Source organism: Bombus terrestris, chromosome 3, assembly GCF_910591885.1.
Source record: "Bombus terrestris chromosome 3, iyBomTerr1.2, whole genome shotgun sequence".
Classification (NCBI taxonomy): Eukaryota; Metazoa; Arthropoda; class Insecta; order Hymenoptera; family Apidae; genus Bombus; species Bombus terrestris.
In genome coordinates this window covers 6,448,771-6,465,969 of record NC_063271.1, presented here as the reverse complement: position 1 = coordinate 6,465,969, position 17,199 = coordinate 6,448,771, and the positions used below count along the sequence as shown (strand labels likewise).

The 17,199-nt window shown below is 39.3% G+C and overlaps 1 protein-coding gene across 6 annotated transcripts in view; it reads left to right on the top strand.

Moving 5' to 3' along the window:
• LOC100645554 (heparan sulfate glucosamine 3-O-sulfotransferase 5) overlaps positions 1 to 16,975 on the top strand; it is a 155,891-nt gene extending 138,916 nt beyond the window's left edge. For 4 of the 6 annotated variants that reach the window (XM_003394102.4, XM_012320521.3, XM_012320522.3 and 1 more), the window contains one exon: positions 1,073 to 16,975. In XM_003394102.4, the coding sequence (XP_003394150.1) occupies positions 1,073 to 1,660 (588 nt within the window). In that variant the 3' untranslated portion in view covers positions 1,661 to 16,975. The remainder of the gene's footprint in view (positions 1 to 1,072) is intronic. The other 2 variants (XR_007223492.1, XR_007223491.1) reach the window with 2 other exon arrangements.
• The last annotated feature ends 224 nt before the right edge of the window (positions 16,976 to 17,199 follow it).

Genomic DNA, 17,199 nt, shown 5'->3' with positions numbered 1-17,199 from the left:
AAATATCTCCGAAGTAATTAGGATATCAGATAATTCGAAATTTTACACGAGATAGAGATATCGGATAAAGTAAAAGGAATTCTATTAGAACAATTGGCTGGTGCGATAACGCGTATCGAATTTTCAAAAATTAAACTAAAGCCAGTTTTTATGAAGTAATTTCTGTTGGAACAACCATTTTCTAAAATGCCTAATAAAAACGTTACACTGGATATAATCGCAGTTAATGCCACGGTCTACGAACACATTTTTGCTTTTAGCGTTACTGCTAAATAACATGCAACTCGCATTCGTGTATAGCTTCCAAACGTAAACAGCGTGGCGCCACGAAATTCTGGATATCACGATGAATATCATTACACGAAATACGCTTGACACTATGCGTGGATGCGTTGTTGGTCGTAATCAACCGTAATATTATCATACGTGATTATCCTTTCGATAAAATGCATTTTATATATAATTCAATTCAACGAATTCAAGGAAACGAGGTGGAAATTGTAGAATCGCAAAAACGATTTTCATCTGATGATGGCTTTCAAAAGCCATACTGATCAACTGCGCATTTTAATAATTTCTCAATTTCGTTAAATAAGTGCGCGATTAATATTCTAAAGGAACAAATGATTTTTGCTTTCGTAAGTTCGTTCATCGCAAGAAGATTCTAAAAAATTCGAAGGTAAATTTAAAAAACTCTTTATTTCTCGAGTTACTTAAAGCTGATCGATGTGGCTTCTGACCGGTACGTTTGATAATCGTAAATCGACAATTTTAAAACAGTCCCTTTCACGTGTTAAATTCGCGTGTCATACGACCTACAAATGCAAATTATTATACACAGCTACGTATCAAGTCAATTACACATAATCGTTACGATGACGATCACTGTTCTAAAACCTGCGATACTACGTCTGCTATAAAATTCAATATATTAAACGTAGGTAAACGATAATACACGAAACACGCGTACGACAATTTTCTCTAAAATTTCGCAACGAAATTGTTGTCGCATGATTTTCTCATTTTCTCGCGCTTAACGATAATTCCTCACGTCGCCGATTTCTCGTCGCAGGTACCTGAAAGAATCCGCGCGATGAACGCGAGCGTGAAGCTGCTGCTGATAGTGCGGGAACCAGTGACCAGAGCGATATCCGACTACACTCAGCTGCGGACGCACGCCGCGACCGCTTCGACCCTGACGAATGGAACACCACGAAGTATCCAGCAACAGCAGGCGGCGCGTAGCTTCGAGGAATTGGTGATACGACCGGACGGCAGCATCAACGAGTCGTACAGGCCAGTAGCGATTTCCCTGTACCACACGTACATGCATAGGTGGCTGGAGGTGTTCTCCAGGGAGCAGATCCTCATAGTGAACGGTGACCAATTGATCGAGGATCCGGTGCCTCAGTTGCGCAGGATCGAGAATTTCCTCGGATTGGAGCCACGGATCGGCAGGCACAATTTCTACTTCAACCACACGAAAGGCTTCTACTGTCTGCGCAATGAGACGTCGGAGAAATGTCTGAAGGAGAGCAAAGGCAGACGACATCCACGCGTTAGTCCCGTGGTGGTCACCAAGCTAAGGAGGTTCTTCAACGAACACAATCAACGATTCTACGAGCTCGTAGGGGAAGATCTCGGCTGGCCTGAGGAATAGCCGTCGTAGAGAAGCGGTTCGATCGCTGTGTCATAGACGCGGGTAGCCACGCGAGGAAGTCCAAAGTTCGCGAAGAAGCTGCTTTATTTTTTCTAAACGTCGGAGTATGGCGCAGCTGGTACTGACGCGGTACAATTCTTTTTTTTTTTTCTTCTAGTTTGCGTCGATCGAATTTTAAGAATGGAAATCACGAAGATCCCTCGACATGGACGAGATCTGGACGCGGAACGGAGGAGCGGATCAGCTACAGAGAATAGGTTCGTTCCGCGGGAACTCGGCTGGTCCGAGAGAACTTCTTAACAAAGCGAACGCGAGCGAGGTTTCTGCGCTTGACGCGGTTAAAGGAATCTTGTAATTGCTACGGAGTACCTCGAAAATCTTGATCCACGGGGATTACGTGAGGAAGTTGGTCGAAATTAGCGGAAACATCGTCCAGGGAACCGAGGGCAAATTAAGCAACGCCAACCCTGTGAAAGAAGACAACAACGCGGAATTGAACGGCGAATCAAGCGAACATTTCGTACCACAAAGGACGAAGGCATCTTCGTGATTCGAATTCATTAATGGAAATATTCGAGCTTTTGAAGACTAATTAGGATCGCCTTTGGTTCGAGAAATAACGCAACAAAGTTACCTGCAAGTGCATCGTTGTCGTCTGATATTACTTCGTTGGATATTTGAAAATTCTTCGAAAGCAGCAGTTTCGCCTGGCGCTTCTCGTCGCGGGAAGAATCGAGGCTGATCAGGATAAGTACCTTTTATATTTTATGATTAGCCGTAACATCGAAAACGGGTAACGCGTCGATGGTTAAATGTAATTCAGCGATTTAGGAACTGTCGATGTGCTCGAATTCCAAGGATCAGTAATCGTAGAAAAACCAGATAGAAATCTTTCATTTCGCACGGACGATGATGCAAAAATTCTAATTACTCCGGAATATTATTAAAAGAAAAAAGTATCTACGAAACACGTTTCTCGTTCGTCAATGATTTAATACTCGGTTATCGTCTTGTTAACAGCGCGAGATATAATAAAACGAGTTCCTTTGGTAGGGAAGAAAGGAGAGAGTGCGATTCGTTTTCTGAAAAAAGTGCAACAGTTCTGTTGCCGTCTCTTCGAAGAGGAGGCCCGAGCACGCGAACTCGAGTGAACATGGAAGAGCCCGTGGCAATGAGTCAAGCCATTAAATCGAGTGCATGCAATTTAATGGATATATGCTCCGGCCAGGACTCTTCATTATTATCGGAGATCCTGAGCCCCTCTCGTGTTCGCGTTTCAGCCGTTCGTCCTTGCGTGCTAAATGCTTCGAGTTGTCGCTTCGTAGCGCCGACGAGACCGATTTCTGCATCTCGATCGATGCTCCGTCGTAAAACAAGTTTCATTCTCGTACAGTGTCGCGGTTAACGCGTCGTTGATACAATAGTAATATCGTTTAGGAAAATACGAAAATACCAGCAAATTACAAACACCTTTCGGATCACGAAATAGATATAAAAAATCGAGTCTATCTCAGGGAATCAGCTAATTATTCGAACTGCGTCGTATGTTCCCGACAATAGCCACCACTCACCGAAGACAGAAATATCCGTAATTTTTATCGAACAAGATAAAAGGATTCGTTCAGCGAGAAATACCTACGATCGTTCAACGATACTTAACGCACACACAATTTAATTCACCAACGATAAAAGAACATGCAACGCAGTCTGAAACTTCATATTTATTTCCGTGATATAAAATGCCCGAACTCTTCGCGCTATACCGTGCGAATTTGCTTAACGCGTCTATCGACAAATTATATTTATTACGAAACAATTTATTATAAAAGAAATATAAACGAGATACAAAACGTAGTTATAGGAGCGTGTAACTTGGAAATATGGAACGTTAGAGACATTTAAAAGAAGCTTGTAGAAAAATGACTCGCGCCAAGTCAGTTTAACAACGCGTGATCCGATAGGCATCCGATTAACTCGACGGCCGAAGATGATCGGCAGGCGTGGAATTGATTAAACGTTCGTCGTGGAAAGGGTAACGAGATGATCGAGGCGGACGAAGAAAATTAGCCAGGCAGCGCGTGCGAAATCGATCGGGCAACGTCTGACCGTGTGAAAGCTGGGCAAATCGTCGGCAGAAATATCAGGGGTTGAATAGCGTGGAACATCGGGCAGCGATCCTCGATATCAGTCACGGCCACGTGTATCCCAGAGGAGCGGCCTATCGCAACCGAAACGTGGAACAGTAGATTCCGGATGGGTCGTTACTCAGAGGGGCTGGATATCTGTCCGTCGATTCTCGGTGGCGAACGAACGAATTCGAGCACATTGTACCTGGTGGCGCGGCTCTGCTCGACTCGGCTCGGCTTGGCGCGCCCGTCTATTTGGGTCGATCGATCTCCGGTAAGAGAGCAGAATGATCCATCGATGCTGTTACCCGTTCCTCCGCGTGGCTGCGCGCAAGACCGCACGTCTTGTTCCATCGTACATTCACCTGCATACACCCGTACACATATGTATCGTACACGTACACGTACAAGAAAAGGGAACTCGCGCGCGCGTACACACACACACACACACATACGTACTTAGGTACGTGTTTACGTGTATAGGTAACTAGAGACAACGGAGACGGACAGACGGACGGGACGGACAGACACTGTTCACAGGAAGTAACGCCGGCCAAAATAAAATAGAGGCGAGAGTCCGATGGAACGATCGGTTTCAGGAGTATAAGCTTCCTGAAGCTTCAGCGACTCGTTTCGCGGGCCCCGTCGCCATGGATCACATTGGTCCGTGAGTTTACATATCATATAGGGTTAACTAGTTGATATTACAGAAGATTTAATATTTTTATAATCCACATTGGAAGTTGTTATATCGAGTCGTTAAGCTTATTGTGTACAGGAGGAGAGCCACCCGTCTGCATAGGAACAATGGGATTTTAGAGAAGAAAGAGAGCTCTCTGTGATCTTGGGTTTCGTCGCTCCGTCTAATCCGTTAATCGATCGCGTTCGTTTCGTGTATCGCGACGAAGGATATCGTAGTTTTCTTTCGCCGCACGTGGTGCACGACTCGCCGAATGAATTAGGGGGATGAAAGGAGGATCGTTTGGCGAGCAGCGTCGAGCCGTTCTGCTTCGGCAGCCAGAAAGGCTTCAGCAGCAGCAGGAGTTGGTTAAAGCTGTAATTTTTTATACGTGTTACTATTATACCGTGAAATGTTGGCGAATTTCATTCGTACCGCGATGCAATCATATCATTTTTATTACTATTTAACGTAGTAAGATACATTACGTCGAAATAAACAAAAGTTAAACTGCACATATCGTTAGAATTAAGAAATAATTGGTAATTACTAATCGTCGATGTTCGAATTGGATATTGATCGCGATGTTTAATCCGGTTATTTAAGAAGTTTCGATAAGAAAGAGTAAATAGAATATTCTTAAAATCGTAGATCGAAGTTATCTGCGAGGAATTATTATATTATTGCGTTTAATTCGATACCAGCGATTCTTGATCATTGTCGTCATAAGCTGGGACGAAATAAAGTTTCGAACGATTCAAAATTGACGCGAACTTGCGAAGCAAGCTTCGACGTTCATTCGTATCGCTTTTTATCAATTTATTAATTGCATAAGTTGAAGGGCAGTTAATTTGACTAAAAGCTCGAAGCTCGATATGAAATCAGAGAGAAAATTCAAATTTGTAAATTGATCGACATTTTCGTTGCTTCTACTTTTTCGAGTACCTACTCTTTACTTTAATACACGCACACATATAATATATTTGATTCGTATAAAAACTAGGACGTAAGCGCGAAACGGATACATATCAGAAAATTGTGATAAGGAGACGTATATATAAATTTTTATAAGGTATATGTTTAGGCGATTTATTAAAATAATCGTGGAGTTAAAAGATGGAAAAAATTATCGTTAATTGAAGAAAGAATAGCGTGACAAATTTTCATATCCTGTATTTTTCGAGGAGACACGACAAATTTACTATATTTTTAACGTTCACCGAATTAAATAATAGTCGTTAAATCACTTTGATTTGTAGATACGAAAAGATATTATTCTATAAACAATGATTCAAATATTGATACTTTTTAGTATATTTGTAACGTTCGCTGAATTAAATAGTAAACGTTAAATCATCTTGATTTATGGATACCGAAATATATTACCCGATGAACAATGATTCAAATATTGATACTCGAATTTAATAACGCGATATATACGCTTTACACTTAGACTGGCTGTTTTATTCCCCTCATTATACAATGGTACGAAAAATCTCTCCATTTTGTTTATCTCATCTTTTTTACGCTTCCTTATGCGTAGAATATTGAACCAAAATGAAAAGATCTAAAGGAGACGATCCTAAATTTTGTTTAAAATATACAAAAATATAAAAAGAAGTGACTTTTTCATCTTAAGCCATGTAATTATGACAAATTTTTCAGGGCTTAACAATTAAAAGAGAATTCATCCTGGGAGTTTACCTCTCGCGAATCCTTATTTTAAAATCTAAATACGATCGATCCAACGATCGATCTGAATTCGCTCGTCGTATCGTTGGTACGTGAGGTCATGGAAGAAAAATCCTGAAGGAATCTAAGGAGTGCGTGTCACGGTTGACCTAAAATTGACCTAAAGCTAAACGAAATCCTACAGATAGCCTGTTGATGTTCGTATTCGTCGTAATAAAGCTTGTATCGCACACCCTATGTAAACCTATTCCAATATCCGAGGTTCCAGATTGAAGCAAGGATATCAACAGCGGAGAAAAAGAGAAAGGGGAGCAGAGAAATAGGAAGGGGCTCCTATATATCACGTGAAGATAAAAGTTCGCGATAAAATTGACCATTTGTTTCTGAAGAAAAAAGAAGAGAGAACCCGGCGCGAAGATTCCATCGATCGCTCCTGGGGACCCGTGACGCCTCGATGAACGAACTTGGAATGCGTATAATAGTCGGAGAAAATTGCTCGGAAATCTTTCAATACGTTCTCTTCCGTACTGTGTCGTCCACTGGCCATTTGTACCGAATTCGCGACAAAAATAGAGATCCCATTATACTTCGAATTGGATTTTTCGACAGTGAGGAACAAGATTTTTCTGAACGCTGTGCAATTTTATAAATTTGAGATTTATAACCCTTGACAAAAAGTAATTATATACGACTAGCCTTTTTGGAACATCCTGTGTATATGTAGTTTTATTTTTAAAAAAAACAGTAATATTTATAGTGGAAGTAATCGTTTTGTTCGATCAGAAACGTATCGTACAAACGTATTTCGATATAAATTTTATTCTTTTTTTTTTTTTTTTTTTTTTGCCTTTGCAAAGTATGTTATATGCCGAAAAATTTGCAGGAAATTTGCAATTTAAATCGAAAACACTTTTCACGGTGTCGTTCATTAAATCGCGTATCTTTTTCGGCCCGGTGCACCGCGGTATCGCGAAATTACACGGAGGAACGAAAACTCGTTTCCATTGAGTGAGCGGGCAAGGAAAGTTAACTGAGAAACCTTGGAAAATCCACCGTTCGTCTCCGTTTCCAACGAATGCCGTGAAAGTCCCGTTATAAGAAGCTGCTAGTAAAAAAATTTTCTCTAACAGAAATATACGGGATCGTTTCAAAAGATAGCTTGTTAAAAAATAAATTGATCTATTCGCGTATAGATATCCATTGTTTTCATAAGGCTTTTCTTTCATTGTAAGAAGCAAGTTTCCGCGTAAAAATATCGATGATATTCGTACAACGTATCGTTTCTGTAACATATGTAAATGACAGGGATATTCTTTGATATTTCAATTACCGCAACCGTAGTGCAGTTTTGAGTGATACGAAGAACGATAGTGATCGAACGATACGATAGTTATGTAGACAAGGGTATCAGAAATCGCGAATGCTTTGCACGCTTCAAGTGTGACACTCGATATCGGAAAGCGTACTTTTCCTTCGGGAACAGGAACAGGAGAAGTGTCAAGGAATTCGGTCAATCGCGAATAAACTTGTCACGGAAAGCTTAGGTGTTTGATCAAGGTTTTATCCTACGAGTATCTTTGAAGCCTCCAGAAATATCACTATAATCGACGAAAAATTCTCCGTTCTTGACCCTCTGACCTCCTTTAAACCTGAAATTTTAATAAAAGGAGCAGGGTGGAAAAGAAGCGAAGAAAGGTGGTATCGGATATTGTTATTGCTCTTTTTTTTTTTTTTTTTTTTTTTTTTTACTAGCCTTTATCATAATCGATCCGTTGCATTCCTCGTCGCATTTCGTTCTAGTTTATATCTCTGTACTATGGATAACAGGTTTATTTTTTCTAACAAACAATTCGTCTAAAAAAATATTTCGTCCTGAGCCTCCACGATTTTTTATAAAATACAGTGTTTTCTATTAAATATATTAAATTTAATATCGTATCGTATTTGTTATCTCTTTATTTATTTTTATTTACTCAGTGCTCTGTCCATACACTACGTGTGTTTGTATCTACGGTCTCGTCGCACTTTGACGAATACATCTATGAAACATACAAATATTCCTAACTTACAAAATAAAACCATTTCAACCAGTACAAATTAAATATATCTTATCTATATAAATTAAACTTAACTTTATTCAGACTTTTCTTTTCTGCCTCTGTACTAACCACTGCCTCTAATTTCGCTATCGAACTTTTCATATCTTCTGCTAATCTCACACTGTTTGTTAGCAAATTTTCGATTTTCCTTTTCAACTTCAGACTGGCGCCCAGCTTATTTACCCAGCCCCTGAGGTCTTCCGATAGCTTTCCTCTCAAACGCTATGTAGCTAGCTCCATACATGCATCATACTCTCTCTTTCTCTTCCACCCTCTCTTTCGCTCTTTCTTTCTCTCACACATAGTCTGCATTATTTTACTCTTATTCCTCCCGTATTCCTTACATTCCCACATCTTAATCGTGCCCACTATTCCTTGTCCTTACCTTCGATATTCTTCTTGATCCAATAGACTGCCAGCTACCTAGCTCCTTTCCCCTGGACTTGTAAGTATCGCGATAACTTGACCTGTCTATCCTACTGCAACGTTCGTGTATATCTTACTGCATCTTCCTTCCTATTGCATTTTTCAGTTTCTGCTCTACCCTGCTGGTGTACTGTATTTGTTAGACGCAGCTTTATTCTAGACAACACTTTGGTTTGGATACAAAAATAACACAGGATTCTTGGTGAATCTCTCAGATAGCAATTTCTTATAAAGGTACGCGCGCGACACCGTGGCAGGTACAAAACGGAAGTGGTGCAACTTGAAGAGAAAAATGGAAGTAAAGAAAAAAAAAGAAGAAAAGAAAGAAACGAGAAGAAATAAAGTCTATGCGCAAGTTCGGCGTAAACGGTGAATTCGAACGTGGTTTATCGTATCGTATACTTCTTTATCGTATTGTGATTTATGCCTGTTACGATCTTTCTTGACTCATGCGCGCGTTTCATACATTTAGCCTCTACCTTAATTTATTCCTATACTCTCGCCGGTCGTAATGGTTCGTAATAGTCGTAAAAGTTGCGTGCGTGAGGCTGCCATTAATCCTGATTATTCTCGATCGCTTCACGGGTCACGCTTGCACGATCAATTCTTACGTTTTGTAATTCTCCCTCGTAGCATATTGTTCCAAACAATCGTCGATGTATAAATACTGACTTTCGCATGCGTCTGTCGCCGTAATATACAAATTCTCCTATTTCTTCTTTGTTTTCTGCCAGAGCAAGCTACTTATTCTTTCGTACGACGATTTTCCTAGCGACGCACTACGTGTAACTTGCCATTGCTTGTCCAACGAGGAAAATGTATAATAACATCCATGTTATATACTAGCCTAATTAAGTATTAATTAGAATGTATATAGAGGAAGATAAGACAAGCGATGATGGACCAGTATTGTATTGCAACAGGACCACTACCTTCGTCCTAAATTTTAATTTACTATCTGTATCTTACTAAATGTATATTTTAATTTATTATACAGATTATTATATATCTTCCAGTTCGTCTTGTTTTGTTGTTCCAACAGTAAGATTTGCCTGCCAACGCGTTTCTACGTATATTTCTATGCCATAATCCTGTACGCGAGCGTACGTTTCCTTATTAATGATACTCAATGTTTGTGTCAGTCTTTGGTATTTCGTTCCAGTTCTGGCTGTTATTCTGTGGTTTCTCTATTCGTCCAAGCTCCATAATACTCTCAACTTCATGCTTCCCTCTATGAAGTTTGCTAGTTGGCATATTAATTTTTCGCTTTTCGTTGTTATCGTTTCTGTTCATTTCTTATTTCTCAAATTGATTGGTCTGACTTCTGTGTATACTGTGCAGCCATCGAGTATGTGTTTCCCTATTTCCTGTTTCCTCAATTTCGCACAGTCGACGTAATAGGTTCCCCTGTATTTTATACTCAATTATAACCCAATTTGCCAATTAATCTTACCCATGCAATAGTTTCTATCGACAGTGATTTATTTAAAGTTAGATAGTTCGACGCTTATCGATGGCATATCCTGAATTCTTTTGTCGTCGCGGCGTATATCAAATTTGATATTTTAATATATTACATTTCGTTAAAATTGTTTCACGTTAAATAGAAGCTGGATATCGTGTTTATTAAAGCGGGTAAATAAAGTTGCATTTATTAAAAAGTCTATAACGTCGAAAGTGGAAGCTACCAGCGAAATAAAATAAGTGAAATAATACAGTTCAATTTCAGTTCCTAAAGGTACACGTTAACTTGGCATTCGTATACACTGATATGCTGTGGGTACATAAATTTCCACTTGAAAAATTAATATTAATTTACAACACGACGCAACATTTTATCGAAAATGCAATTTCAAATTTCCTGCAAAATTCTACTCGTCGTACTCGCGTTCGATATACAATTTTTTAAAACGTACAAAGATTCTTCCCTGAAGGTTTAACGTTTCGTTAAAAATACGCTGTTATTCCATAATTTATTGGAAAACAGCGAAGTTTCTGATAATGGATCTTATCGTTTTCTACCGAATAATCAATTTTTCCTGCCCATCACAATATTTGTCATATTTTGCGAACTCGTTTCAGGATGAAGTACGAATTGAGATCGTACGATTCTTTAAGTTCGACGCGGTCATTAACAAATGCAAAAGCACGGAAACTACGGCAAACAAATTAACAGATACGACGAAATAATGATCTATCTTTGGAAATTTACGTACTTGTCGAGATGAAATAGCCAACTTCGTCACGTTTCGTTCGAAGTGAAATGTTATTCGATAAAATAATTCATCGATACCGATATGATAATGATGAAATCTCATTTTCAATGTATTTCACGTGATTCTAACCGGTTCTGCCAATTTTACGTAGTAAAATATCGTATGACAAATTACGTACGAAATCATGAAAAGATATCAATTTGAATAAAATCAATACAGTTTCTTTCTCGATATCGTCTTGAAAGCTATGCAAAAAAAAAGAGCAACAGAGCAAATACAGTTAGAAAGCTCACCGTGAAACGAATATTTTTCATCGCGGTTGTTTGTTTTTCAGTGGAACGACTGTTTAATCTCATGCAAAAGCATCGGAACACCGCTATTTACTCGCGATAACATCGTTATAAATATTGTTGGTCAATGGTGAAACGTTTAGATCCAGATTCTGCGGCGTAAGAGAGTATTTCATAAATTTCATAAACGTGATATACATTGTAGGATCTTATACTACGATCAATTTATTTGCAATGAATGAATCGTACAGATGTTGATTAAACAGGAAACGATGATTGTTTAACGTGAACTAATCACAATAACGTACTATGATATAGACAACTAAATAGTTAATTCGCAACTCTCGTCACCACGGATCCAACGCACTCTCTCTCTCTCTCTCTCTCTCTCTCTCACGCGAACCACACTATCTCGACAACGCAATTCGCACTCTCTGACTTCTCAACTGACATTCTCCGGCTTCTCCACTGACACTGATCGTTGATTCGTCTTTCTCTCTTAGCATCCCTTTGTCTTTTTATCTTAGCTGCACCACGCACGTGTTCCGCACCAGCTCGTGGCCAAGGTCATGCAGGCCTGTTCCACGAAACTATTCGATTGAAGGATCGACTGCACATTGTTGAGCCTGTTGACACCTCGGCTTTCTCGCGACATTGTTTATGGTTCAGCCGATATCTCTTAGACCTTTTGTCCACGATACTACAACATACATAAATTCCCAGGATGAAATGAACATAATTTTCCAGCAACTTTGAAAAATTGGCGAACTTGTATGGTACTTTGTTGGAGGCGGAGAGGGAAGATAAAGTCCAATGTGCTATCGAATTTGTATTAACAAAATTATTGTAAGAAAATACTGCTACGTAAGGAGGCGTTAAAAAATATCGTAGCATGTACGATTATTCATTCGCACTCTGATCTATTGTATGAAAAAAATTGCTCTCACTTACTGTATATCTACTTACACAAGTATACAGGTCTTCTCACGTTTACCGAGAAACTCGCAAACCAAAGCAGAGCGGTCGCGACGAATACGTTGGCGAGCTCTGTAAAAGCGTAGTCTTCTCGTTCGGAAATTACAAAAGTAACAAAGATAACGATCGGTCATCTAAATCCTACGATCCTAAGATCCACGATCGGCTGCTTTATCGTTTTGAAATTTATGGATCAAGTCAGAACGATTGCGTATTTTACACGAGTTTAGTGGATACGTGAAGCAATGGAAAATTGATTAAAAATCGACAGGATCGTTTTCAATCGAGGATCGAGTCGATTCAAAGTTTGCGAAATCTCGAACGAGGCTCTAAATTTGGAATATTTCGAGGAAAAGCGGTTTTCAAGTTACGCTGTTCCATAAGCTGAAACGCTTAACGCGGTTCTTGCGTTTAACGTTACATCGCCTTCTGTCGAAATATCTGCTATACCAGTGTGTGTTAGAACGATCACTGTAGAACTGTACTACATTGTTAACGTCAGAACTATAATAGAACCATAATACGTACCTAAATGTTGCCTATGTAAATCAGTATAAAATTGTAAGGAAATTAATTCAATGAAATGCATCTAAATAATTGCGTGTCCGCTAAATAGAAGCCAGCATTAATTTTCGCAAAAACATCTATACGTTCTCGGTAATCGTAAAAGGAGAAGAAGTAATTATTATTTTGTTATAACACGTATGATTCCAGTGTTAATAAACATCCACCAAAATACGTTGTAGAGAGCCCTTATTCGAGGTTTCCATAGGATTATCGAGAAGCGTGCGACAGTATCGGCGTAATTCCCGGCGCGTATTAATTTCGAGGAAAGAAAGAGGGGACAAAAAGGTACAAAACAAGCGTTTCCCTGGCGTAGGCAAAGAGACGCGCCATAAATAATCCGCTTTACAACGGCGGTGAGTCGTGCATCCGCAGAGGTTAGCGTGAAAAGTGCAGCTTGCATCGGTGCGCCCTGTTATTCCGTGCAATAAATACCTCTCCGTGTTCGGGCAGAAGTTAAATTTCGATCACAGAGTGCTCGATGTCGGGGTCGGATAAACTCTACACCACCCGAGCTGTATTCGCTACGAACCCGCTCGAAATCCGTTCCGTGGTCTTACGATTCGAAGCGACAACCGCGTCGAACTCCTTCGCCACTGCGATAAGTCGAGGAAACAATCCCCTTCGATCTCCTACCGTTGAATTTCGCGCTTCACGTTACGGGAAACCTGCGTTCTATACGAAATCGTTCACAGGTTTCCTTCGTGAGATTCACCATGGGTCCAACGGTGTATCGAAAAGAATGATTTTTTTCGATGATGAACGAGCCGCTCATCCGCCAAATCGGCTAACTCCGCGAAGCAGAGAGTAGGAAAAGTTGTTGAAATTATGTAAGATAAGGATCGATCGAGTGCTGTGGCGCTTTAAAAAGTTCGAGAAAGTTAATGGAGTTAACCGCTTTGGCCTGTGAAAGAGCTCAAATCGCGTACGCAGATGTACGGAATCTGGGGAACGTTTAATCCGCGGTGTTCTATTTGTACGGGACATTTAAAACTTGATACACTTTATATGGGCTTTATCGTGAAAGGTATTTTCTTTTTTCGAAAAATGTTGTTTCCTAAATATATAATAGCTACATACTTTTGGGAAGGGCTCAACTGCGAGCAATATAAGCTGGAATCAAAATTCGATGGAATATAAATTTTAGCGATAAGTTGGTATTAAATTTAAGACAAATACTGGTTCTTAGGTTGACAAGTATAAGCATTGAACATATCGCGAGCTTGAAATTCATCATAACGCGTACATATCAAAGTGTGATATAAGCAAATTTTTCTACGGTATAATATATATATATTATATGTATATATATACACGTATTTTTTACTACAGTATAATTTTCATGCGAACGATCATTAAAAACTTGAGGTATCGATCAATAACATTCAATAGTTTCAGCGATATAAAAAATTAATGATCGAAACGCAACGTAATTTAATATGTAAAAAGTATTTATCATTCTCTGAATGATTCGAAAAGGCATCAGACCGAAAGAATCAAGAAAATATAAACATAATTGACTCTGTGTAAAATGGTCGACAATTCGTTCAACGAATCGCATTGTATGAGATAGCGAATATTTTTTGACGTTTATTTAAATTCTTTTAATACGAAATACATGTAAATCAAACGATATAACGTAGATAATTTTCCTTGTTGAGAAAAATTCAGAACGTAATTATCTGGTTGTTTGCCTACGTTAATTAGTTCTTCTCGTGTATAGTCGTTAGACGAAGGAAGAGATCGCCGCCGAATATGCACAAACATAAGCTTGTAGCAAACGTTAGTTCGTCTTAACTGATACGTCTAATCGATACTAATCAAAGCGAAATACAAACCTTGATCTTTGCAAACTAGTCTTCGCAGGCAGTCGGTAAGCAGCTTTGAGCAAGAATCAACTGAGTTTGCCTAAGCAATAATTTTGACGAAGTCTCGTATATGTATCTGCATATACGCGGTACGATCACAGGCAAGTAATTATAGAAGCCGTGAGCATTACAACTTAATCAGATGATGTTTCTTGCGAATGATTTCTACGAAGAGAAAGATGGATCGTTGGAAATTTGTCGCTGATACTCGGGCAATATATTTTCCGACACGATCGATAAATAATTTCCAAGTATAATAGATTGTTAATATTTATTTTCGCGTAAGTTTTATTACGATTTTTCAGAATTCCAAAGTTTTAATTAAATTTTGGGAAAGTTCGAAAGCAGCGCTTGGGTTCGCGACAACTCTGAATTAGTAAAACATTCGATTACTACGGTTGCTATCTTTTTCAACTTCCCTCTATAATAGGAAGCATCTGCTTATCGTGCAAATTAATCTTGTACCGTTTCGATATCTGATTTGTCATAATCGACCGAGATAGGCGAAACACCGGAAACTTTGCATCGAATAGCTGTCCTCCTTGTTGTTTGTCTTATCTCGAGCGACGAGATAGAAGACGAGCGAAGTAGAAAACAAGAGGACCAAGAGTTTTCTCGAAAACATTCGCCAAACATTCTACAAAAACAGAGATCAAATACATTGGAGATAAAAACGAGAGAGTCTTCAGGAAAGTAGCCTGGCAAAAGAAACGTCATAGTTCTTTCCAGCCAGTTCGTTTCAAACGTGAAATGTCCGCTGCAAAAATGCGTCGCGGCCGTCAGGCAAGGACAAAGTTGGCCCTGACACGATGTACCCGCGTGCTACGTCGAGTTAGCTAGCGACGCAAGTGAATTATATCTTGTTACGAACCGGAAGGGCCAACTCCTGTAGACGTCGCTCGCGCGAATAAATTGTATCTCTGGCGGCGAAGTGGCCGACGACGACGCAAGGAGACCCATCCCGCGGAAACATTAGAAACCGTGAGGCGAGCTGGCCCCGAGGAAAAAAAGAAACGAACGTTACTTTGTAGACGAGCACCGTACAACCTGCTGAATTAATTCGGTGCACTAAAGACCCCGTGTCCCTTTTGCAACGACGCAAACGTCGTCCAACCTTTTTCATCGCTGTGTTTCACGTTGATGCGCGTTCAAAGGCGGCCGCGGCATTATCGCGTTAGATTTGGCCATGTAGTTTAAAAGGTTCTGTCGAGTTCTCTGAGAAAAAGTTTTATACAGCGTGATCTTTCGTGTTTATTTTCCAGTGGAATTTATCGCGTGTCTTGCTTACTGTCGGCTAATAATGTGAAGCTGCCTTTTTTATATATTTGCACGTACAGTGAGATTTTTGGAGATTGGTGTAAAAAGGAAATGAAGGAGATTTGATTTGGTTTAAAGCATCCGAGTCGTAGCTTTTCGATTATAAACTACCTAAATTCGTCCTATTATAAACATATGCTATAATTATTATAAACAAAGGAAAGGTGAAACGAATATATTAAAGGCATCGTTCTTCTACGTTCTTCATCGTAGTGTTGCTTTATATAGACGTATATACTTGCAAAACGGGAATTTATTCCAAAGGTATTTTACAGTTTGGTAGCGGAGAAAATAGTGTTTATAAAGAAATGGCAGCTCTTATACGAATATAACTATACTTTTGTATGTGCCATTTATTAAAATGTAAATCTTATTCAACACAGCATGGAAGAAAGAAAGCATTTTCCACGTAAATTCCGATTTGGAAATAAAAAGAGCAGAAAAGGGTCGGCAAGAACAGCCGGATTAAGATTCGATCGAAGAACCCTCTAAATTATCATGGTCGTTCCATTAATCTTCCTCGCGAATCATTTTTGCATATGACTAGGGCATAAATTTAATTCAACGCGCTGCTCAGCTTCGTAAATAGGATGGTTAAATAATTCACGCGTTCTGTTACGTTGATATTCAGTTCCTGCTCTCATAATTCATTTCCTCGCTTTACGCCACCAGTAACTATCGGGCCGTGATCCGAAACTTTCACTCGCTACCCTCAAATTAGCCGATCGATGTATTTCACCGACTGCTCGACTCAGCTCGAAAAATTTTCGCTTTCCTCCAGAAATTCCATGTAAATTTTCTCACGTATTCCGCAATTTTTCGTTCCAGATATGACAAGCCTGAATGCTGTATTCGAACAAAAATTAGTTAAAATTGGTCGACTGCGTTCGTAGCGAAAGTTTAAATGGACTCGGATGGAAAGTAGTTGCAGGGCTACCGAATTTCCTAGTTATACGAACAGAATTAATTGAACGAGCCAGATATTTATAATCCCGAAAGAACGTATTTGCAAATTAGAAAGGACACGATCCAAACGTCGAAGCTGCCTGTAACGATGCACGCGCCAATTTTGGCAAAAATAAAAGACCTTATTTCCTAAATATTTTTTAATTCCTAAGGATCTATATATTCGTAAATTTAAAAACGTACTGTATCGATACTCGCGTGCGTGCTTTGATAAAAATATAAAAAGGTTATTTAACGATAAATGCGGGATATATTTGATAAAATTATTATTTCGATGATTTACGAGCGAGAAGATAGTTTCTAGTTCGAGGCTACGTATAA